This window comes from Poecile atricapillus, chromosome 1 (genome assembly GCF_030490865.1).
Source record: "Poecile atricapillus isolate bPoeAtr1 chromosome 1, bPoeAtr1.hap1, whole genome shotgun sequence".
Taxonomy (NCBI): domain Eukaryota; kingdom Metazoa; phylum Chordata; class Aves; order Passeriformes; family Paridae; genus Poecile; species Poecile atricapillus.
In genome coordinates this window covers 68,762,355-68,787,262 of record NC_081249.1, presented here as the reverse complement: position 1 = coordinate 68,787,262, position 24,908 = coordinate 68,762,355, and the positions used below count along the sequence as shown (strand labels likewise).

The 24,908-nt window shown below is 36.5% G+C and overlaps 1 protein-coding gene across 1 annotated transcript in view; it reads right to left on the bottom strand.

Annotated features, from left to right (window-relative positions):
- The window catches only part of UBL3 (ubiquitin like 3), a 56,241-nt gene that overhangs the window by 1,772 nt on the left and 29,561 nt on the right, over window positions 1-24,908 (bottom strand). Inside the window, exons 2-4 of the mRNA XM_058848460.1 lie at window positions 8,262-8,370; window positions 4,647-4,733; window positions 397-474 (exon numbers count right to left, since the gene is read on the bottom strand). Coding sequence (XP_058704443.1) covers window positions 397-474; window positions 4,647-4,733; window positions 8,262-8,370 — 274 coding nt within the window. The remainder of the gene's footprint in view (window positions 1-396; window positions 475-4,646; window positions 4,734-8,261; window positions 8,371-24,908) is intronic.

Below are 24,908 nucleotides of genomic sequence, written 5' to 3'. Positions count from 1 at the left end.
AGAGGGAACTTATTTTACTTACATTCCTTTTCTAAAGCAATGAGGCTTTTTTTCTGTGTGAGAGTATGCTTATTAAAAGTCTGTTCTTAATTATTTCCAGTAAAATATTATTTATTGTTACACATACATAACTGAAAAATAAATCAGGAATAGTTTTTCACAATAAAAACAAGAGCTTTTAATGTCTGAGTAAGTTTCTGCACTATATAAAAATGCTAAACCAGAAAGTTAATTTCTTAGTTTTCTACAAACATGTATAAAAGCATTCCATTACCCTCTTCACAAAAGTGTACAATGACTTGACTTTTCTCTACTATGAAATACTCAAAAAGCCTGTAAGAGACCTGACCACTTTGCCATTACTCGAGTAAGAAACTCCTCTAGTGCCCAGCCTACCTTGAGAGTTTGGTTCTGGCAGTGTCTCTCTAGCCACCAAATGCATCACTGTTGTTTTGCCAAAAGGAAGTTTTAATGCTGCAAGAGGAGAAAGGGAGAGTTATTAACAATTATATTAGCCTTTTTTCTCCAAAATACCCAGTTGAAACTAACTATAATTGGATTAGCACCTATAAGTTCATACTGCTAGGTTTGAACTGCTTACTGGTTGAAGTTTGGTAAATCAGGGACACAGGGCATGACAGTAGTCACTTAGAGCATTGAATTCTTAAAGACATCATACTCCTATTAGGAAACTTAGCCCTTCTCTTTTGAGTAAAAAAGTGAAGTAGACATTCATGCCAAGACTCAGGTGTTAAGCACTCTTTAATAATAAGGATGCCAAAAAGTTGCTAATGCAGCCACCAAATTGTTATGCCTGAAATATCAAAACACTAAGCCTCTACTGCAAAACAGATTTTCCTAAAACATTTTGATCCATGACACAGATTTTTCAAAATACAAAATGTCTGCATCTTGCCTTTTAATATTAATCTGTAACATCAGCTGCATGTGAAAAAAATCAGATTTAAAGTAGTTCTCACAAAGCTGCCTTTGTGAGCTTTAGTAACACAAAATTTTAAAAAATTGTTCTTTCCACAATTCATTCTGCTTGTGTCTGAAACAAAAATGATAATTTTTACATTCCAATTTAAGTATACAAATACACTGTATACTTGGAGTATCTTCCTTGATTGTTTTTCTAAAAAATAGAAGGCAAAGATGATCTAAGTTCTGTCCTTCCCACCTTATACTGGAAAAAAGTCAGCGATGAATTTAACAAGAATTTAATCCTTAATACACAAATAATTCTGATTTGAGTAGACTTTGTCCTATCAAACTCAAATTACAACTTTTATTTTCACATACGGTGAAATGGCATTTTAAGTGAATAAATGAATAAGGAATGGCCAATAAACCTGAAGGCAACTGAAGTGACAAATGCGTCTCTGTTTTAATCACTACAGCATAGATTAAAGATTCACTAATAAAAAGCCTCACTACAACACCACAATTAAATCATGTTCATTGCCTACATATTTATTTTTAAAAATGCAAATTATGATTAAAATACAGGTTCAAACACAGGTGTAAGCACACAAACTGATATAGAATTCCACGAGATTCTTTAACGCAGCTGTACTTTGGGAAAAGCCATCTCTATGGAAAGGCAAATTCAAAGTTGCTTAGTTTACTTGCAGCACTGCCTGTGCCTGCAACTAGAAGATATTGACAGCTTGAATTCTGACAAAGATGATGTATTTTGGATACTTAATACCATGATACAACTGAAAATTCTGATTGTTAACATGCTCTTCGCAAACTCCATGGGAAAGGATTGTCTTCTTAACATAAACCCTTGAATTACAAAATAATAACATGAGGAACATCTTTCATAATATCAACACAATTCAGGAGACTTGATTAATGAGTTGTGGAGATTAACTATTTACAGTAATCAAGTAGAACAATGCTAATATTTATATTAACTGATTTCAACTAGTACTTTGCATAGTTTACACAAGTTCTTGATAGAAATTTCCAGCTCCTTGCTTGGAGCACTATGACAGCACCTGAGCAGCCTATACTCAGAAATCCTTTCTTGCTCTTCTCTTTGTGCTCTCACCCCTTTCTCTCACTTGCACTAAAATGGTATTTATTTCCTTTCCTAACGGTTCAATTCTATTGTTGTTCTGTATTTTCTATCATCAAAACTTACTTTTCACTCCCTTTTAGAATGTGGATGGCACATGGTGGGTTGACTTCCCTTTCCCAGTAAATAAGGAAGCAAATGCTGCTGATTACTATTATCTACCAAGAAATGGCGAACTGTTGATTATGTATTACTTCCCTAATTAATACTATTTGAAATGCAAACTGCAGAACAAATATTTAGCTAAAGGATTAAATTTCCTGCTGGAAGCTGAACAACAGACTCTGCCTTGCTAGCCAACTCCCCAGCCCTCTGCACAGGCAGGACATAACAAAACAGTGTGGCTCAAGAACCGCAGGCAAGAGCGGTGCAGCTTTACAGAGGTGTCTCTTCTACACTGCTTCCAGTGCCATTAGCTCTGCTGTTCTTGTAGTGACAAGCCATTCAGAGCAGGTATCAAAATGGATGATTTCTTGAAAATAAAGTTTTTCACTCAAAAGCACTTTTTCTTATCAATTTCTCATTTTTGAGGCCTCTTGGTTTATTGATTTGAGCTTATGAATTTGAGTCTCAAATTCATAACCCACTACACAGGCATGTAAGGTAAAAGTGAAAAAAATGAACTCCAGTTAAAAAAGAAAACAACAAACTGTTTCCTTGGAAACTTTTGTTTCTCTGGATGATTCAGGAGGTCCAAATTCCAGTCAATATTTCCTAATCACCTAAAACAAATACAATACTAAGTGCTATAACTCAGTCAAAGAGAACTGCAGCTAGAAAAGTTTAATGAAAGTGTATTAGAATAGAATAAGAAACAACATAAATATTGTGCTTAGCAAGAAACCTCCCCCACTCCACCTCCCTTTTAAAGGTAACTAGTTCACTTAAGGTTACCTCTAATGAACAACACAAACTGAAGTAAGAGTCTTTTCAGTCTGTTTCATGAATTCCTATTCCCCTTTCAGCTGTGAGTTATCTTACTCCTGATAACTTCATTAGTGCTGAAGTTAAGCCAATGTTTTAGGGATTCTTTTTCTTAAAACAATACAGCAACAAAAATATTTTTGAAAAACACTAATATACATGTAAGATCCTTGGGGTAAAAATATGATGATTAAATCACAACGCATGAACGATTAAGAATGAACTAAAATGCCCTGAACCCAAGTAAGTGTTCAAAATTCACAGACCGAAGTTAATGCAAGAGTCAGCAGCATGCAGCTACTATTTTTCAGCTTAACTAATTAAATATAATATTAAATATATTAAACAAATATTCAACATTTTTTCAGATTTAGACAAATGTCACTAAAGGGAAAAAATGCTGGTGGTAAAGAGCAACACTCAGATGAATGGCAAAGTAAATCCCAGTTAGCTATCCTTGCCTGGAAATGTAGGGTAAGACTAGCATCTTTAATTGCAGAGATGATCCAAGACTTAACATTTGTCTTTCAACTCTACTCCAACTGCTACTAGCTGCACTCACTGTCACCTGGTAAAAATACAAATTAAAGAGTGAATAAAAATTTCAGAGTTCTTCCAGCTGAGCTGACAATGATCTTGTTTGTATATATAGAAGCATTAAAAATTTATATACGTGGAGAGTAAATCTATAAGTACATCACTAGGCAACACCAGGAATGGTAAAAAAGTGAATCAATTGCTATATCATCCCAGTCAATTCTACATGAAGCATCACCATAAGCAGTCCAGAAATATTAATTTAAGATTCCTCTTAACTTCAAAATTCATTGGTGATTTTGTATTATATTACATTCTCCTTTCTGTACTGCATTCAGGTACCAAAGCATAATTTGAACATACAAAGTAGAAGCATTAATTTGTTTTTAAACTTGCACAGATTGGAAAGTCTCATATTGTTTAGTCATTGATACAACTGGTATTTCTAATGGCAAATGCTACCTACAAAAGGAGAGACGACTTAACAAATGTGTGTCACACCTCTATCAAGGGTTCCCACCAAAATGCGTAATTGTGGGAAAACAGTTGCCACGAGGGGGCACAGTTGAATTGCATTTCCTTAGCAAACGAAGTGAAGCCATTTACTGTTGTTTTCACATAACTATGCAATTGTATCCCTGGGAGAGCACTGGACAGCAAGAATGCTTCCCCTCATTCTCATTCATAGGGTGTCTTCCTGCGTTGCACTAAGATTTAAAGTATTGTTTGCCTAATTATCATAAAGTTTATCAAGCATTTTAAAATACTTCAGATATTTATTAAGTAGCTTGTCCTGCAAATGTGGTAAGAGAGGTGGAACAAAATATTCCATTTAGAGAGACAACAAATAAAAGCAGCGCTACAGTTTCTTTGTGTGAGAGGAGACTTTACTTAGCAGGTGGTACCTCACAAAGTTAACAACTCGTGTTAACAAGATGGAAAAATATGCAATAAAGCACAATGTCACTCTGCACAAGAAAAACAGTATAAAGCATGCCATCCTGTGATCTTGAACAGTAAAGTAGTATTTACTGAACTGTAAATAAATATCCCCTTTGCCTAAGTGTAATATGTATAGTGAAAATTATTTTCATACCTCCTAATGTCACATTGCCGTGAAGAAACCTCCCTTGATAAATAAGCCGCAAGATATTTGGACTGCTGACTTGTTCTTCTTCCCAATCTGAAGAAAGAGAGAATTTCCACAGTTACACTGTAATAAAAACATCTTTTGTCATTTCTCTCACCTTTACCCAGGAAGAAAATCAGGAACACTAAAGAGAGAACACAGGCTGAAGGTACAGGAAGATAATTCAAGGCCAGCACTCCTGAAATCTATAGTTGAATTTATTATTTGACACTGCACATTGAAACACGTAATTTTATGTCTGCAAGTATAAATATTACTGATGTCACAGACTGCAGGATATATTTAGCACATACACAAGTCCTAAAGAAAATATTTCATACATGCTTTCATAATTGCTTTCTGATTGTTGATATGCAGGCCATTCTGAAGTTTCCCAAGCCACACTCCTCGTCACCAGCTAATTGACTAACTGGAGCTGTTCTCCAGCAACGGGAAGCTGCCACACAGAGAGAGAGCGCACATGTGATGGGTCACTTGAAACAGGACTCTGAGATCACAGCACTGAAAAAAAGCTCGGGAGGCAGCTCAGCGCCGTTCGATGATGGCCAGATCCAACCAGTTCCATGTCTGGAGGGGGCAGTGACCTGAGCAGCCCCTGACTGCCACCACAGAGCCGGAACAGAGGCTCTCTCAGAGCAGACACCCACCAATACATTTTAAGGAGCCATCCGTGAATGTTTTTATGTGGTAAACAGTGGTTAAAAAAAAAGCAAGCATGCATCTTCCTATAATACTTAAGCCATCATAAATAAATTATAAGCTTTAATGGTCTTTTCCTACTCTTTTTCCATTCCCTGTCACAATATGAAGAACAAATAAATATGCACTTTGCTTTCAGAACAAGTATCATAAAGCCTTGAAATGTTGAATTTAAATGGTCTCTCTGGGAATAGAGTGTCTTAGATGTTTCTTAGATGACCAGATATCTGGCATCAGTTGTTCACAAATGTTCTCTCTGTTTTTGTAGGGTTTATATAACAAAATGAATATTCAGCAAGGGATCAGGACAAGCCACAGAAACCAACCTGTTCACTGGGAACACACAATTAACATACAGGCAATAGCAACTGGCACCACAAAAGGAGAAGAACTGAAAAGGGTAGAAGGGCTTCGCATTTAAAACAAAAGCCACAGCTGCAGAGTGTTGAGGAGAGGCATCTGGTGCAAAAAGCAAGCAGGCAGAGACTGGGCAGCAGGAGCCATCTCAGCCCCAGACCGTGGCAGGAGCAAGGCTGCTACCAACAGCAGAAGCTACAACACTCCCAGGTGCTCCCATGTGCCTGATTTATATGATTAGATCAAATTAGGCAACCAAAGCTATTTGAATTTCAAGTATTTCCACTTAGGGTCTGATTCAATTGTCTTGCTGTTCAAGCACATGTCCGTTCTGCTGTGCTGTGAAGTAGACTACATCAAGGACCTGAATTATCACACTGCTACCATAACAGTTTTGTTTTATTTTTTACTCCATACAGTCTGAACTCCACTATACTGTTGCTGTAAAGAGGAGAAATTCAGCCAGTTGACAGTGCCATAATGATGTAAAACCACAACCAAAAGAAGACAGACTAGATTTTGGCACAGGTATTTTCTCACTGTTAAGCTGCCAAGTTACCCATCCTTTTAATTTCTGCTTCTTGGCTGGAAGTCTGAAACATTTCTTTCTGACATGAATTCAAATTTTAATTTCCACCGATGACTAAATGAGCCAAGGACTCAATGAACCTACCTTTTTTTAAAAAAAAAAAGTTCAGATAATTGCTGTACAAGAAAAAAGTTAATATTTTAGAAGAAAAGGGGGAGGGTAAGAAGAGAACAGGTAACCTATCTAGATGATATGCATTAAAATAAATTTGGCATTTTCTACTGCAAGTTTAGAAATACTTAATTAACAACAATTGCCAGAAGAGGTGGGGTGAGGTTTCCCTTAATCCTGCCAGCATGTGACAGAGGTTATTTTACTCCTTTTTTTTTCCCCCCACAAGATAATGACAAGTCAAAACAGTGGTAAAAACCATTGTAACATCTGTTTCAAGGCAACATTAGTCCTCATCAAGATTTATCAGTCCTGTGGCAAAGAGGAGCACTCTCAGTCTGAAAACAGCAAGTGGGCTAATGTTTGTGAAAATCTACATGCTATTCTGAAGTGAGATTGTTTTGGGTTTTTTCTTTTAAATTGAGACTATTCTTCTTTGCAAAGGCAATTAAATATTCATCAAAATTTAGAGTACTCCCTCAGGACAGCAGGTATTTGAACTGAGGTTTCCATGTCTGGTTCTACTTTTTTTTAAAGAAGAGATTTTAAAGTCTGTGTTTCTTCCCAACTCTAAACTCACAATCTGCAACTTTCAAGCTCTTCACAAGACTGTGAACATGACCTCACATGTTCACAGGCATAAACTTGAGTAAAGAAAAAAAATCCAGTTGTGCCTCTACCAATTCAGATAAATGTACACAAAGAACATTTGGTTATAACAGTTAAGTTATACACACACATTAAAATATGTACAGCACAGACGCTATGTTAACCTATTTTTTAAAGCATTTTACATCTGTATCTAATACTTCAGAGGACTTAAAAATTCCTTCTTCATTACATATTTTACTAAATACATAATACTGCATCCCAGCAAATCAAACAGCAAACTGAACTTTTTTCCTGACCTCAAAGACCAGTTTAAGGCCTAAAATACTGATTATCATCATTAACTTTTTGGCATAAACTATCATCCACCATATGTCTTTGACAAAGGCACCACAGAAACAGATAGTGCAATGTTTTAGTTTGCCTAAATAGTAGTCTTTTTAACATCAAAACAGTAACCCAAATGAAGTCCTGTACCAAAAGAAGCATTTTCTTTCATCGTATGTAATGCTATGTCTGTGTTTTGGCTATTTTCCCATGAAATCATAGTCAGGGAGAACAGAAGCACTTTGTTTTGGGGAACTATTCACATATGTGAATACACATCTTAAGTTCTCAAGTCCATTTTCTGAAGCCAGTATTCCTGTATGACACCAAGTATATTTACACAAACAGCATCCACTCTTCTAATGTCTCTTAAAATGGGCTTTTATATTTGTTTTTCTCCGGGAAAAATATCAGTATTGCAGATCCTTCCCAAGATAAGGCAGTAAGGAAAAAGTACTTCAGACTCAATTTCACTAATGCATTCCTGTGACTTCCCATGCTTTATTTTAACTGTCCTCATGTAAGAGGTTTTGTATCTCCAACATTTCCTCACACTTACTAGATCTGCTAACTCGATCGATAAAGGAAAATGTCTAAAGATAGGGGGAAAGAGGTACTTCAGTTTGGGGAAACAAATTTTAGAAATAAAGTAGGAAATAGTCCTGACATCTACAAATCTGCCCAACTGAAGGAACTGTGAAAAAGAAGGCAGAACACCTGAATTTCTATATAAACCTTTGTCCAGATAGTGAATAGACGTAATTAATTTGAATGTTGAGCAAGAGATCAGTTTACTGACACTTTAGTCTGAATAGACAGGGAAGCTCCTCGCTCGCCAGTTAAAAAGCCAAAGCCACACTGCTACTCACCCATTGGCCAGTTGTCATACACATGTTTTGCAATATCTGCAGCAGAGTCATTCGGTGAAAACAGGAACTCTTTTGTTTTCCCGCTTACCAAGATGAGGCGCAAATTTATCTGGTAAAAAAACCCAAAACATCAGTATTAGGAAAGTTTACAGAGACGAGTTAAATTATTTATTTTTTACAGTTACTAAAAACTGTTATTGGTTTTGGAAGGCTGATCCAAATTATTTGAGAAAACAATTTAACATGTTAACATATGTTAAAAAGAGGGTCAAAGAGGTCAATAAAATGTTGTTCACAAACCCATAATCTAGGAAGATTATATTAACAGCTGGTATTTTTGATTATAAACACCAGAAGGTTCTGTTGGTGACTGAAGCAACTGTGCCAGTAAAAAATAGCTTTCAATAAGGTAGAAACATACTCTAGCAATGACACATAAGCAACATTAGCTCCTGAATGAAGAGGAAAAATATAAACCTGAAAAATTAACTTAAACAGAGAGAATTAAAATGTCAAAATCTGCACCTGAATAGCCTGTGAGCCTAAAAAAAAGCCCTAGAATGCTCCCTCCCAATCTCAGCCAGTGCATCTCCTACAAAATGCCAGGGAGTCAGGAGGAACATCCTTCCTTGCTCCCAGCCGCCACAAAGCTGCCTTCCTGACTCCCTCTGCGAGTCTTCTGAATTGAAAACTTTCCCCCCTGTCTTACTGTCTTTCACCATAAGCAAAGTGAGGTCCACATGCAACACAGTAATGACATCACACCATAATTTTTCTTTCATTAATTTCCTCCATATAATCACCAACACCTTCAGCCATAATTTTCCTCTCTTCTATTTGCAAATTACTGAATAGAATTTATTTTCCATATAGCATTAAAATAACACATATAAAGAGCTCACTATGACATTATTTACAATGCAAAAGAGATTAATTTTTGGCTCCTCGAGCAACTGTTAGCAACGTCACAAAAGACATTTGGGTAGCTAGCACTTAGCAATGCCCAAGGCAAGCAGGAGTCTAGCTGCTCTTGTACTTTGACCTACAAGCCCACATTTCATCAAGCTTCAGTGAGACTTTAGCAGACTAACTGCTTGGATACTTTTTTCCAAGTCACACTCAAGCTGTGGCTCTCTCTTTAGTTAAGTTGCAACAAAGCTTTCTTTGTTGGAATTTGGTAAACTGTTTTCTACATCAAATATCAAGTGAAAAATTTACAGCAGTGTCCAAGTTTTCCAGACTTCTTGAAAAAATCTCTGTGCATCATATCCACTGTACATAAGAGCCCTGCCTCAGCTGCCTACTTTCCACTTATTTCAGAAGCTCTTCAGACAGACCATCTATTGCCTCTTGAATGCTTTGGCTTGGATTCATCCTACCTATCTTTAAGCACCTAATGGAGGTATCCAAATTACAATCTCTATCATCCAGCACACTTCAAGGTCAGTGAAGGAACTGACCCCTCTTAAAAGCAATTCAGTGTCTGTTTCAAAGTGTAGCAAGTATAAAAAGAGTGAGCATAAAAGGCTAGGTTCTCCTCCCTGTCCTCCTACTAACACCCTTTGGAAAATACAAGTTCTCCCATTAGCCCAGGAAAGCAGCCAAGTGGTAGATGTCTCTGAGAAAGGAACACAGCCACTCCAGGAGCATTGTTGCATACCAGGAAATCATAAGAAAAACTTGAAAGAGAGAAACTGAGAGAATTAATGCTGTTTCAAAAACAATTCTTCATAAAATTCAGAATATATCTGGCTATACACAAAGTTTTGTTTCCTTTGAAATTTCCATAATGATTTAGGAATTATTTTCAAATTTCACCAATATTTAGCAGAAAGAGAAAATCAAGTTCTACTGTTTCTGTTTACTCCAAAAACCTGACTACTGTGATGAAACTATAGCTTCAAAAAGTTGGACTATGCTCAGGTGTTGTTTTGCTTATATTGTCTTTCAGTTTCAGTATTTCGCCCCCCTTTACCGTCTCCACCTGTGTATGTATAGACAACACTCACAGATACAGTTTCTTTAGCTGGACTACCCTAGATAGGCTCTTCAAATTTTCTCTAGTGAGACCTCCTTTCATCCTAGGAGCCTGTCTCTGCACAATTTCTTCTATTTTCTCCTCAAACAAACGACAAGTGTACTACATGATGTCTCACCAGATGCTTGTATAACACCACCAGTAATTTCCTCTGTCTGCTGGAAACATCTTCTGTGACTGTATCCCAAGAGCACATATACCTTCTTCATAACTGCACCACGCTGTTTGTTCGGTTACTTTGCACCCTTTTCTACTTTGATCCTTTCAATTATTCAGCCTCCAAGCTTTTATCTTGGCCGTATCACCCTAAAAGCACATGGCTCCAAATTTCATCCCACTCCTACTACTCCATCCCTCAGAGAGAAAGGACGTTAGGTGTAAAGAAGCATTATACATCACAAAGATGTTTCCGATTTCCCCCAATTTCTGGGCACTGGATCTAAGAAATCCCCCAAAGTTCTTCTTCCTCTCTACATTACAAGCACTTTTCACACTTCATGTCACCAATGAATTCAAGCATCAAGATGTCATTACACTTACCTTTGTCATTAAATGACTCAGGAAACATCAAAATTCATCTGACAGTTGTTTCATAATGAATTCAATAACAAGCTCTCTCTGAGCTGCCTCCTCCCTCTCACCTAGGTCCTTTATACGAGGCTCACAGACACACAATTTCTCAAAAACTTTGTAATTTCTCCTGTTTAACCAACGGTTTGCAAAACAGCACCACATCAGTTACTAAGCACATATTCAGATGACACTATAAAAATGTGCATGTAGAAAGTAAGTTCTTTTCATCAGTTTGCCATGCTCCAGCTTTTGGAAGTGGGATATACTGCATTTGATTCCACTCTCTCTATACCTCATTATTTTTAACTATTTTTTAAGCATTAATGCACCTCTTCACAATACCAACATACTGCCAAAAATTAGAAGTTCAGACCAAATCAGAAACTGTTACTTGTGCCTGGAATGGGCTGCCTGTTTAAAAGAGCTAACAAACCAACCCCAAATTTTCAGCACCAGTGCCTACACCTTAGCTTCTTTCCCAGCAACCCTTTTGCCTCTCACTCCAATTCCCAATATCTGTTTCCTATACTCTAACTGGCTCACAAGACACCTCCCTTAGCTTGGTCCCTCTGGCTAAGCAGCTCCCAAACTCTGAATTTATATAATTTATCTGAGGATTTATTTTGCTTCATCTGTGTGTAGTTTAGGTGGGGGTTACCTGTTTTGAAGACCGTAGCACTTTCCTAGCCATTAGACATAAAACCAAATCATCTGCTTCCCAGAACTACCTAGTTTGGATTCTACAAGGAGATGACTAAAAAAACCCCAAAAGATTAGCCCTGCTCAGTTTGATTATGGCACTGCATTAAGACAGAAGTGAAGTTATTCTTCTACCATTACATTAGGGAGACACATTTCTTTTTATTCTCACTACTGAGTTTTGAGATCACCAGACACACTAAAGTGAACACAGAAAGGAGATGAATATCACTAAAAAATAACCAAAGCTAACTTGGCTTCCTGGAAAATTTGATTAAGTCATACCTTTGCAGTTAATATACACCATAAAATCAATATAAGCAACATGAGGCAGGAAAAAAAAGAATGAAAAATGTTAGATCCTTCTTTCCCCCTAACTGCCTTAGATAGATAAGGTTCTTATTGCTGACGAGCATTTCTTATAGTCTTACTATGAAATACAAAAGGCATATTGAGATAAGATAATGATTTTACAGGGTATATTACAAAGTATGTGTAAAATGCAGGATAAATATTTTCATAAAAAAAAAAAATCATCACATATCAGCAGAAGCCCAAACTTAATTTTTAAGTCAGTCAAGCAGATGTTACATCAAGTGCAAAGAAATAGCTGTTCTAATGAAAGGTTTGAATATCTTCTTATTTATAGTACAGCATGCCACTGACACATTTAGTTTGAATGTTTCTCTCTCTCTCTATATATATATACACACACATATATATTTATGTTTCTTAATCTCGGCTTGAAGGAATCTTATTCTTGAGTTGCATATCATGTTACCCCAAAGGGTTTGAAGCAATCCCCAAACTTACCTCTAAATTTAGAGTCCAATCTTATTTCCCTCAAGAATACTGGTAAATTTAACGACTTGCAACTGCTGTACTACTTAATCTTGCAAACAAACTATAGGGGATGTGAAAAAAATATTTCTGGCAAAATTCCAGAAACCTCAGAACTAAAAGAAGAAAATGTGAGAGCATATATGTATACAGAATTACTCAAAGTGAAGAAAAAAATCTTGGTTAGGTACAAGAATTTTGACACAAAAGCATCTAATTTTTGTTTTTCAAGTTAAGAAAGGATTTGTAGTAATCTATCCTGTCTCCTATTTCCTATAATAAAAGTTGCCAAGGAGGTTGTATCTGTATTCCTTGTATGTTTAAAGCCCCTCCACCTATTCTTGTCAAGTGTCTTGGTCATAAAAAACTTTTGCAATTCTCATAGCCCTGACAAGTTTGCTCTTCAAATGGGGATGTTACAACAACTGTCCTGATTATGGTTTTTCTTTTTTTCGGGGCACCAAAGGGAGTTCCAGCCCTTTGCTACAACAAAGTGATAGAGATCATATCCTCACACTTCTGCATTGTAGTATCAACTGCAACATTACTGTTGAAAGCAGTCAAGGGCAGCCAGAGTATCAGAAGAAGGATTAAACAGAATTTGCAGACTACATCCCCTCTGCACAGTTATGTAATAGCACATTCTGTTTGTGATCTCGAGCAGGCAAACCTCACCACCTCCCTCCCACCCCAATCTCATAATCACAACTCCAGTAACCACCCCATCAGTTGCATACACAATAAAAATTTTCAGTGTTGACTATATTCTGCAAACAACAACAAACCCCACCACCAAACAGAAAACCACCCAAAAATAAAATTATATTCATGAAAAGATTACAGTGACCACAATTTTTGGAAGAGAAATTTGGGTCACATATATGCTGACATAGAGTAAGTTGTGTTTTCTTTGTTCTAGGCATCTGCATAGTTTGTTCATTCTTTAAGGCACACCTACAAAATCCCACAGTACTTCTAATTTCACAGCTAATGGTAAATAAATGGGAAGTCATTTTAATATCAATAAACATTGTGTAGGTTGGAAATCCCATTTCTTAATGTTTAAGTGACTTCTCATCTATTCAGTTAAACAAGCTAATAGGTTATCAATTTTATGCTCCAGTAGCAGCTTAAGATTGCTCCTCAACTTAAAATTAAAATGCAGAGAAGGAAAAGTGTCATATCACTACATCATATGCAGCTCCAAGTTTAAACTAACTGGTTTCTTTAGCTGTTTTAAGATTAAAATACATACAAAACCCAGTTTTTTCCTCAACCACCAATACACTTACTTTCTTATTCAAGTTCATTATTGTAAGAAGTAAGTTGGCTCTCTAAAGATACATTAATGTTTCCTAATGGCTCTAGGCCAAAGAGAAACCCCCAGCCCCACTTTAGTGACTGAATTCTGCCAGATTTACATATGAGGTTGAACCAAGCCCAAATAACAGTCTAAGTATCACAGCAGCATCACACAAGCCAAGTCAGCAGGAATCTGCAGGTTCTGTATACCAGGTCACTCCTGGAATGTACCCACCTGAGTTTAATGAAGAATTTCAGTTTTTACATGCCCTGGAAGGATGTTGTAGAACCTGAGCTGTTTCACTAAGTGCTTTCTTCTTATTCCCAATTTAAATTTATTCTTGAATATGTTGCACTCACTGATGCCCCACACACATCATGTTTTAACCAAAAAAACCTTAGGGTTTTGATGGCTTTCTTCTACATCTGCAGACAAGGACACAGCTAAATTTAACAAGCAAAGGTTTTCCTCGTAAGAAAGCTGGCCCTTGGTGGGAACACTGTCTTTGGAATTCTGAAGCACATTAACAGAGATTAAGGTGACTGGGCTTGGTATGCCTGGAGGGGACCTGTTAGCAGCCTTCCCATGCCTGAATTACCGAAGGGCCTCTTTACATGAGGTCCAAGATAGAAGACCAACAGACAATGATCATAAATGGAAACAAGAGACTCTGAACTGTGATAAGGTAAAAAGTTCTCATCCTGAGGATCTCAAAACAGTGCTCTGGAAGCTCTTGTCTTGTGGATTTTCAAGATCCAACCAACAAAGCCCCAAGCAATCTGGTCTGAATTCAGTGGTGACCCTACTTCTAGCAGGAGTTTGGGCTAGAAAATTGCTCAAAATCCTTCCCAAAGTGAACAAGTCCACAATCCACTTTAATCCGTATCTGCTTCAGTTTTGATTAAACTTTATTAAGTATGCATAATTAGAATGATACACAGTATTTCAGAGATTTATAAAACGATACTAGAACCTCCTTAAATCGACTGCAAAAGCCTCTCCATTTTCAATTACAAACATCACAGCTGTTTTACATTTACAATGCAGTAATTTGACAATGCTCTTCTCTAGCCTAGTTGTTCCTATGACATAAACTTTCAAGTTTGGATTTCAAAATACAGCTTTTAAGCACCCATAATACACAAGATATTTTAATTTTAATTCAATTAATTCTGTTCCTGTTAATTCAGTCTTTCAGATAATCCCATCTCCACACAACACCACAATCATCTTCTATGCTATTCATCATCATCAAATTCCATCAGCATATCAATTTTCCTTGTCCTAGTGGCATAAATGAAAACATTACAAAGACAGGTTGTCCCAAAATTATCTTTAAGGAATTCCACTAAGCACAACTGACAGCCTGAAACATCCTGAACACTGTCCTTTACCATCTCCTCTACCTAAGTCACACACTTAATCAAACCCTGCCTTCCCCAGCTGATCCCTTCCTACACAACATCAACTACTCACTGAAGTCCAGGCAGATCACACCTCCTCTGCATTTCCCTCGAGTGGAAAACACTCTCCTTTCAGAGAAAATTGGCTGATGAATCTGTCATGATCTATTTTGGATAAATATAAGTCATTAATTTTATTCCATTATTTCTTCTCTGCTCCTTCTCAGCATCCTTTCCGAGATGGTTACTCGTCTGTCAAGTTCAAAGTCTCTCTTCACATCTTTTCCCTCGTCTAGCATGCAGGTATTTTATAACTTAATTTCTTCAACCTGAAGAAACACCAAGCATGCAAATTCTTCAGATACACTCCTTATTACTAACCCAGTACATTTAGTTTAATCAGCATCTGCCCCCTTGAAATCCAAAGCATTTACATATACTCCTGCTTTGTTTATTCTTCCATTTGATTTTAACTGTATCAGCTCATGGACATTGAAGCTAAATCATTTCCCCAAGCAGCCTGCTGAAGACTTCCAGAACTTTCTGGGAATTTGAGACACATCTAGAATAATATTATTAGCTCCTTCTCAGCCAAGAAACTAGCTGGTAGAGGGACTGAGGCGCACAAGGTAAGAAAGAGCAAAAATATAAAAATTTGTAGCCCAACCATGCAGACATTCTCAATGAGAGACACGAGATCCTTCATCCAGAAGTCTTCTTCAAGAATCACTTGGTAAAGTAAATAAAACTACAGTTCTCACAAATCATACTTCTAGACATTTATTTTCACCAGACACTTTATAGGAAATACAGGTAACTTAACCACGCTTCCTCAATTGAACACCTAAAATTTTCGCTTGGCAACACTCAGAACCCCTGTATTTAGCTTTGCTCTACATCTACAGTACCTTGCAGTACGTGTAATAAATTTACTGCGTATCATGAAAAAAAGATTGACATGGAAATTGAGAAGAAACATCAACTGTCCATGTGAATGAACAAAGCTCTGAAATTTCATTGCCATCTGCGTCACTCATTCAAAGCCACACCACTTGTGAAAGAAGGGCAATTCCAACATGACACCAGTGCCCTGTGTCACTTATTCTAGGCTAAGGTGAACTTCATACCAGTTCCAATGACACACCTTTAGACTACTACAAAGTAAAACAAATATGGTTTTATGTGCAATTGCTTTCTCAAACAAGGAATGGCTAAAGCAGCTTTGCACTGCTAAAAATTTAGTTAACAAATTTCAGAAACTTGAAGTGAAAAGAAAGAGAAATCCAAAAGAAAGCGTAAACAAATTTCATTTAAGGGGAAAAAAGGTAAAATCCTATAGGCATTTAATTTGGTAGCTATGATAGAACTAGCTGTTTCTATGGAAACCATGACACTCTTGAACTTAAAATCCTACGGCTTGGTCACACTTCATCCATTTCCTCGCTTCAGTACAAATAACACAGGAACAATGGCAATATCCTCCCATGAGCTCCAGGGTTGTTTTCAGAAGAAATATCTAGAAAACACTTCTTCAAAATAAATTAATACAGTCACTGTGATAAATAACCAGCAAAATACAATGGATTTCAGTCAAGTTTACATACCATTTCCTTTACTACCCTGGCTATTTGCATTCCTGAAACAATTCTGGATTGATTTGGCTTTTTTAGGTTTTGTGGAGAGGGATGAGGTAAACACAACACACTAACATGTCTGCTGGAGCTAATTAAGAACTAAGAATTTTCACTGAAAATCAATTTTAACAAGACTTTAAAACTAGAAGAGTAACTTCTCCTTACAACATACTGGTTCTATTAGCAAAATATTTTTTCATGATTTAATGAAATAAGACTCTACCACAGCATAATTTCTCTCCCAGCAATACAAGAAAACTAAGACACTGCTTTACCTGAAATAAGGCAAGTGATCAAGTACCTGATCTTCTAGAATTTTGGCTACTGCATCCCAAGTATATACTTTAATCACAAACTGTCTCCTGCTGTCCCCCAGGAGAATTCACTCTGACAGAGAGACTCAAAGACCTACTCTGATTACCCACTAGCCATAGTCAGGGTAGTTTTGCCCTGCACATTATAATTGTCTTAGTCCATTGTGATCCTAATGTGCAAATTACAAGACACAAAAGACCTTTAATTTGTCTTTAACACATGTCAGAAGACCAGAAGACTTAATATAAATAGGTAGTAAAAAATGCAGAAAGTAAGCCATGTGGCATTAAAGTTTGCTATTTTCAAAGTTCATCCTTTCAACTCAATGTTGGAATAAGTGTACTTTCACTGAGGAATTAAGTGGCTAAAACATGGAACAGAAAAATTGATATACTCAGATTAACATGAAATTTTGGTAGAGACCATTATAGCAATCAGTATACCACTTTGACCCAGTCAATTCCGAACACAAGAGTGGAAACAGCAGTAAAATTGCATCAAATGTTAATGCCCACAAGGGAAGTTCATACTTGCAGGCTGAAACAATTAGCTCTGGTCAGCACAGCCACAGTGAGGTGGTTTGGTAACTATGGTGGTTTACAGCCCCTGTTCTCAGGAGGGACCCATAAAACAGGAACTAGGACAACCTGCTGTGACATATCCTGACTGGCCTGTAGTGCATGGAGCTAGTGCTGAAGCTAACACAGGCATCTGTATGCCGTCTTCAGAACTTACATATATTAATAGCAGAGAAGAGCATTCCAGGGTTTCTTTCTGAAGTGGGAAAGAGCGTGAGTTGGAGATAGAGAGAAGAAGGTGTGTGCTTCTATATTTTCAATCTCTGTCTCCCTAAAAGTATCTTTTAATGACACACATCCCAATGTTTGACTCCAGAACTTAAAACTGAAATCAGCGTGTACCGTCTGTGTAACCATTCTACCATCTAGTCTCACGAGCTGCCCCTGGATAAGCCCAACACTTTGTTTTCATCCTCTCCTATTAAGCTGATATTTGAAGCTTAGAAGTCCACCTCACAAATATGATTAATGATAATTCTAGTCACTTAAATTTGGATTTAATTCTGATGTAAGTCAGTAATTGTTCTAATGTCTTCTGTAGAGAGAATATTTATGCATTATTTAAAAATATTATTTAGGACAGTTCAATGGCATCTTTTAAAAGACTGATGCAAGACCACCAAGTCCGTAAACACTGATGTTGTGCAATGCCTAAAACTTCCAATTTGAAAGTGAACACTACCGCTGCTGCTAACAAAGGAGAACCAGTTCCATACGCAGTTACTTTTTCCAACTTCAAGAGGCAGATAGATACTCTCTATCCCTTCATAATCCCCAGTCAATTTTTTTTCCTTACTATTAACAAGTTTTGTAGGGCTCAATTTGATTTAACGATGTATCTAGGAGGTTACCTAGATTGGAAGGTATTGCAATTTTATAACCCACACAGGTCAGACCGCAGACAAAAGTCAAAGTAGTCTTCCAGTTATAGCCTGGATGAATATAAACATCAGCTTCAATCTGACCAAAACTGAAGGCCTTTGGGGGCAAAAAAAAAAGTGAACACAAAGAAAACATTAAAAATACATGAAAAAAATGACATTTCAAGGGAGCTGCTATTTACTGGAGTAATCAAAATAATTGCAAGTAGCACATACTCATGGATATCATCTAGTTCCACATCCTAATTTTCCAGAGAAAAGTTTAGGGTTTTATAGTTTTTTGTGTGTTTTTAAAAGAAGTTTTAAAACATGATTTTTCATATAAAGGTTACCTAAACATAATAAAGATGTATTGGGCTCTCTGCATTCCTGAGCTAGACTTTATTGCAGAAGTCCAACTGCTCCACCCTTTGCTTCCACTTTCCACCATGTGAGGCATGGTAGAAATCCTTAACTAAGGATCACTTCAGTGTGTATACTCAAGTACATGAACATATACATAAAAAGACACAAGTAACTAGCCAAGTCAGAAAATCTTTTGAAAAATCTTTAAATAAGGGGGGGAAAAAGCATTTCTTTAAAAAGGAAAAAAACCAAATATAAACAAAACATACAAATATACAAAAAAATATATACAAACCCACGAAAAATCACCCCGCTGTCCTGGAAATTAATAGTATACACCTTACATATGAGAGCACAAGGATTCATGAGATCTATCTCTTGAAGATTAGAGCATGAGATTATACTTTTCCTCAGAAACAAACTGATCTCCAACACAAAACCTATATTTAAAATGTGCTACTCTTCAGGCTCCCAAAAAGGGACAACGACAACCAAGCACAAAAATAGCCTGATTTGGAGCAGAAGAAAAATAATACAAGAGCAAGGAAACAACCTAACCTTCTGAATCAAATTTTATCTTCTCTTTTCTCTTGCAATAACTGTTGCATTATATGTTATTTAATACAGTTTATTATGCAGTACAGAAAACACCACACTGTGACTAAGTAGGAGATTATAGCTAAAATAAATACTCTTTGCCATTTAAACTAAACACAGCTTGAAAAACTCTTACGAGAAAAAAGTCACTCCATAAAGATAAATAAAGAGTGACACAGTTCTATGGAAGTCCCCTCATATCAACTCTGAGCTATTACTAAGTACATTGCAGGAATAAAGAAAAACTGTCCTAGGATTTTTCAGGACCTACATCCCAATGGAAATACCAGCAATAGGAGGAGAAATTTGCAGCTTCTCACTTCAGACTCATATTGGGACTCTGATGACAGGTCCTTTAACTTGGTCAGCATTAAAGTACGAAATTTTTCAGGTCTTGATAGTATGTGTCAAAAACAAGATAGAAAAAAATCATAAAACTCTTTTAAAACATGAAAGAGGAAAATCTTGACTTAGAGATGTATTTCGGATCACTTGGGTGGGCATACTATAAAATTAAATTTTTATTAATAGCTACCAATTCCTAGCTTCTCAGGGCTTACTGTGTATCATGGCAGTGAGCCAAAGTTTTGCTATTCCAAAGCACTATATAAATCACTGAGCTGTGATAATTAAAGGCAAGAGACAGGACATTATACATTTTTGTCTCTGATGCAAAATATAGTTCATATTTTAATCAAAATGGATGTTTCGGTGACCAAAGAGCTCATTTACTCTAGCAAAACCAAGCAACTCATATATGAATGAGAACACAACCTTTTCTAATTGTTTTCCTCCTAAAATAGTCCAGAAAAACACTGAATTACATGATAAAAAAGAAGGCTTTTGACGCTGATGCCAATTTATTCAGAATACAGCTCTTCAAGAGCAAACAGCTTGACTTTGACCTCTGCCTGTACTTCTCAGAACAGAATAATGAACACATTTTCTTCCCCTTTTTTTTCTTTCTTCAATGAGTTACCCTTAATGTTCAAAAAAAAATTTAAGCCATGTTTATAGAAAGCTTATATATTTTTCTTCTGTTTAAACATTATGGCACTAATGCATCCCCAAGCTAAGTTTTCTGAAGTCAACTGACGTTAATGGAATGACATCACAAGTAAGATCTGATCCAGTTATTTACTGTGCTCTGCATTCACTGTTGAACACTAAAAGGCACAGCTTATCTACCTTTCTTTCTGAAGCCAGTCAAGTGCTTGTGTTCTAACCAGCTGTCAGTCTAAGAGCAATTCTAATCCTGTTTCCATCATGAAGAGCACTAGCACATCCAGACCGCCTATTAATGACTAAAAGAGTTAAAGCTGCCCTTTCATGTTGGTCTCCTCCTTTTCCAGAATTGGTAAGACTTCCATAGTCAGAAACATACAATTTACCAGCTGTTAATTTGCCACCCAACTCCCTTGCATGATGTAGTTCCTGATGCAGTATCCTTTTATGACTACCCCTTGGTTTTGTGAAGTAATCACCACCAGAGTAGGCAAGCCCTTCCAAAGCAGACTCTGCCAGGCAAGGTACCTTAGCCTTTTTCATCCACACAAGAGTTTTCTTCAAAGAAAATCAGATTTTAGTGACGATGGGGAAAAAAATTATAAGAAAAGATTTTTAGAGCTTTCTTCTATCTTCATTTGTCTTATATGCCCAGCATCTACACAAAAAGCATCAAATTACATAAAAATGCTTCATTCCACCCCTTCAGAAAAATCTGTCTTCATACAAATAGCACAAATTTAAGACCCAATTGATATTCAGACGTTTTCTAAGCATAAATATCCTCTTGGTCTAGGATCTCACTAAATCCTTAGCACGAGGAGACAACAGCGATGCCTTCTTGAAGGCAATACAGTCTTCTAATCAGTAGTGATTATAAGCAACACCAGTCATGGCTCTCAGTTCTTACTGCATCAACAACTACATTATAACAAGCCATCTGCTCTGTGTCAAAGCAGTGAGTAAGGTTGGCTTCTGTGAATCTGGGGCAACATGTGTTCTAGCTTGCATCTCAATTATGGTTTACAAAACACTATGGACAACCACAGAGGTATGTCATTGACAGCTCCCCAAGTAGCTATCATTCTTACCTTTGAAGAAAAAAGGAATTAGTATTACTTCCCTGAACTAATTTGTTTGAATCTATATACATAGGCAACAGGAGAATACATAATTTAACATGCTTTTCTTCTCATATGTTGTGACTTTTGCTCTAATAAAATAATTTTAGACCTAAGTCATATTCCAAAACTCTAAATTTGCCTGTCCTCATGTTTTTGCACATGTGGTTAATACAGCTAGCACACAGTACTCATCACCTCCACATGTCCAAGTCCTCCGAGACCTAGAGATGACCCGATCAGAGATGACCTGATTCTTTCCTCATTTTTGTTTCTTGTGTACTCAAGCTATTAAGCTTTTTAGGATAACTATTTGTTATGCTTGACATATAATATTACTTCCAGGCTATAGGACAGATGCTGATTTAAAATTAAGAGTGTTTTATTAATAATTACACAAATGCTATAATAGGTTTCAAAGACCCTCTAACCCTCTATTTTCATTAAGGAAAAGGCCTGATGATCTAGAGTGATAGCATCAACTGTCTACATCATGAAAAATCTCACTGGCACAAGTGGTTATAACTAGTTATAGTTAGAGAAGAATGATTCCCCAGATAATTACAAAACTTTTGCATTTATCTCAATTGAAACATTAATTTGATGTTATAAGAAACTGAATAACCTCTTGCAAAAACTAACAAGCCAGAAAGTTGTCCTTCTTATTTGGTTTCAACATGTTCAACTCAAGAGTTGTGGACAGATGTCCATGTCAGCAACAATGACCTATATTTAACACAAATAATTATACATAAATACACACACACAGACATATATATATATATAAAGGCTTCTTTTCATTAGATGAAAGAAAGATGCTATAGTTTTGCATTTCCTGTCATGGCATAATAAAGTCATTGGAAGCATGCTTTTGGAGAGAAGAGGATAAGAATAGAATTTAGCAAGCTCTCTCTGTCAGGAGACACAATATCCATTATTATAAATATGTTTTAAAGGAAATATATATGTGAATTGGCTGAATGTCAATTCTGTACATACAACATGATGCTAACAGTGTTATGGTTTAAAAGTTTCCAGTTGTCAGGCAAATGATTGTCTAGCTAATTACCAAGTCAAAACTGCAGCACAATACTAGAATTGTAGCTATAACTACTTCTTACAAAGGGTCTAGCACATACACACAAGATGGCCTAGAAAAATACAGCCGCTCTATAGGAAGAGAATGAAAGTCCACATAGTCAGATCTATTCCATTCTTCCCTATCAGTTTGAGAGACAAATAATTACACAAAGCTGAAAGGAAGATCTGGCATTTAGAAATAGGAGTGTTTTTGTCATACAAACCAGCTATCAAGAAAACTATTGTCTTAAGTTTTGCAAGGCTTGGGTGACTATTCAGCAGAGAGTCAATCAGCATCAACCTGCGACAAGTAATACTGTCCCTTACTGGTGCCAGACACAGCTATGGCACCATCTGCTTTTCACATTCCCATTCTCATTCAGAAATTACTTTTCAGAAATATAATGAATTCTCATGTGCATATAACTATTCCATTGATTACTTCAACAAGCTAGACTTGCAACAAACAGGCCATCAGACCATACCAAATAAGTGTTATACAAACACTATGTGGTATTTACACAATAAGTCAAGGGTCTGAGAAGCTGAATAAGCAAGCATACGCTGCTGGATACTGTCTAGAATATAAACATCATCACATTACACAAACATTCAATCTTGTCACCTCAGGAACACATTTGTTAATGTGTCAGCTATCTGACAGGTGAGTCACATGTGGGACAGTTTAGTTCCGTTTTAATCTGTACTGTAAATGATACTCAAAACCTTTTTTTTTAAATTCAAGATTTTTTAATAAAGCTTTAAACCACTATAAAGCAAGTAGACAAGGCAGCGCAGAGAGGAGAAGGAAATGTAGAAGTGAAACAAGATGACAGCTACAAAAACTTGTGGAACCTGGAAACTGTCTCCCTGGGTAAAAACCAAACAAACAAATCCAAAGCAAAACACAAGCAGAAAATAATTACAAACAAAAACCCCACAAAAACCCAAACCCAACTCAATTCCAGACTGCAAAGAACACAGGAATAACATCAGCAAGGGAAACAGAACAGCAGCAAAAGGACAAAAATCAGGAACAGTGGTGATGAACAACACAGCATGGAACAAAGACTGATGACCACCAGCTACAAACTTTGGAAAGCTCCCTGAAACCTACGAGGCTCTAAGCCATGAAAAGTAACTGGCCACAAATATTCATGGCCAAGCAATTAGAAATAAGTAAAACCAAAGTAATAATCAATTCAGTATTTTGAGTAGCAAACCTTTCCAAGAAAGAGCAGGTGAATACACCTAACATGATATGCCCCAAATAAAAGCTTGGCCAAAGTACCTCTGAGGCAAATGTTTAGAAACTTCTAATAAAGTATTAAAGTTTATATTCTGTCCTGGCAAAAACATGTTTCACATTTTAATAACTGCAGCACAGAGAACTGTAGCAGACCATAAGCAAAATTCCTCTCTTCAAAACCCGTGGTATTTTGGACCTTTCCAATACATGCCTCAAAGGTAGGATTAAAAAGTTTAATTAGCTTTTTATGCAAGTACTGAACCAGCTGATCATATTCACCTTTCTCCCCAAGTGCGTCAGTAAAGTCATCAGGGTACTATTTGCTCTCTGAAGAAGAGACCATTATCATGATTACCTGCTAACAGTCAAATCTCAAAAGCCTCGGTGCCACCTCAAAACAACATAGGAAAGGTCGCGTGATTGCTCTGTGTTAGACAGCACAGACCTTGCACTCTTGTACCCATCCACACTCTGGAACTGAGAGCACACCTGTTCTCCATAATCCACCTTCCTTTCTTTAAATGTGAAGAAAATGGACTTCCTCCATAATAAAATCCTTACATTAATAAATATAATATTACTTACATTACACACATTTATATACCAAGAAATATAATACATTAATAAAACAGAACACTAAGTATGGAGACAAGAATAAGTCTTCATAAAAGATAAGTCTCCATCAGGATATGATCTGAAACTTCAAAACACCAAACAAACAGGACTGTATATACGAGAACAGATTAAATAATAAAAAAGTGACCAGTGTTGCTAAAACTCACTAGTTTTCTAAGCATACACTGAAGCAATCTGGTTGCATTATAAGAAAAATAACTCACATGCAATGTCACTGTGAAAAATTAAGATAAAATACCCATAGAATTTAGTTTCACTAATAATGAGAATATTAACAATACATACAATATTAATAATTTGTGCTTTCAGAAAGAGAGTCGGGGCAGTATTTCAATCCTACATTCTAGAAT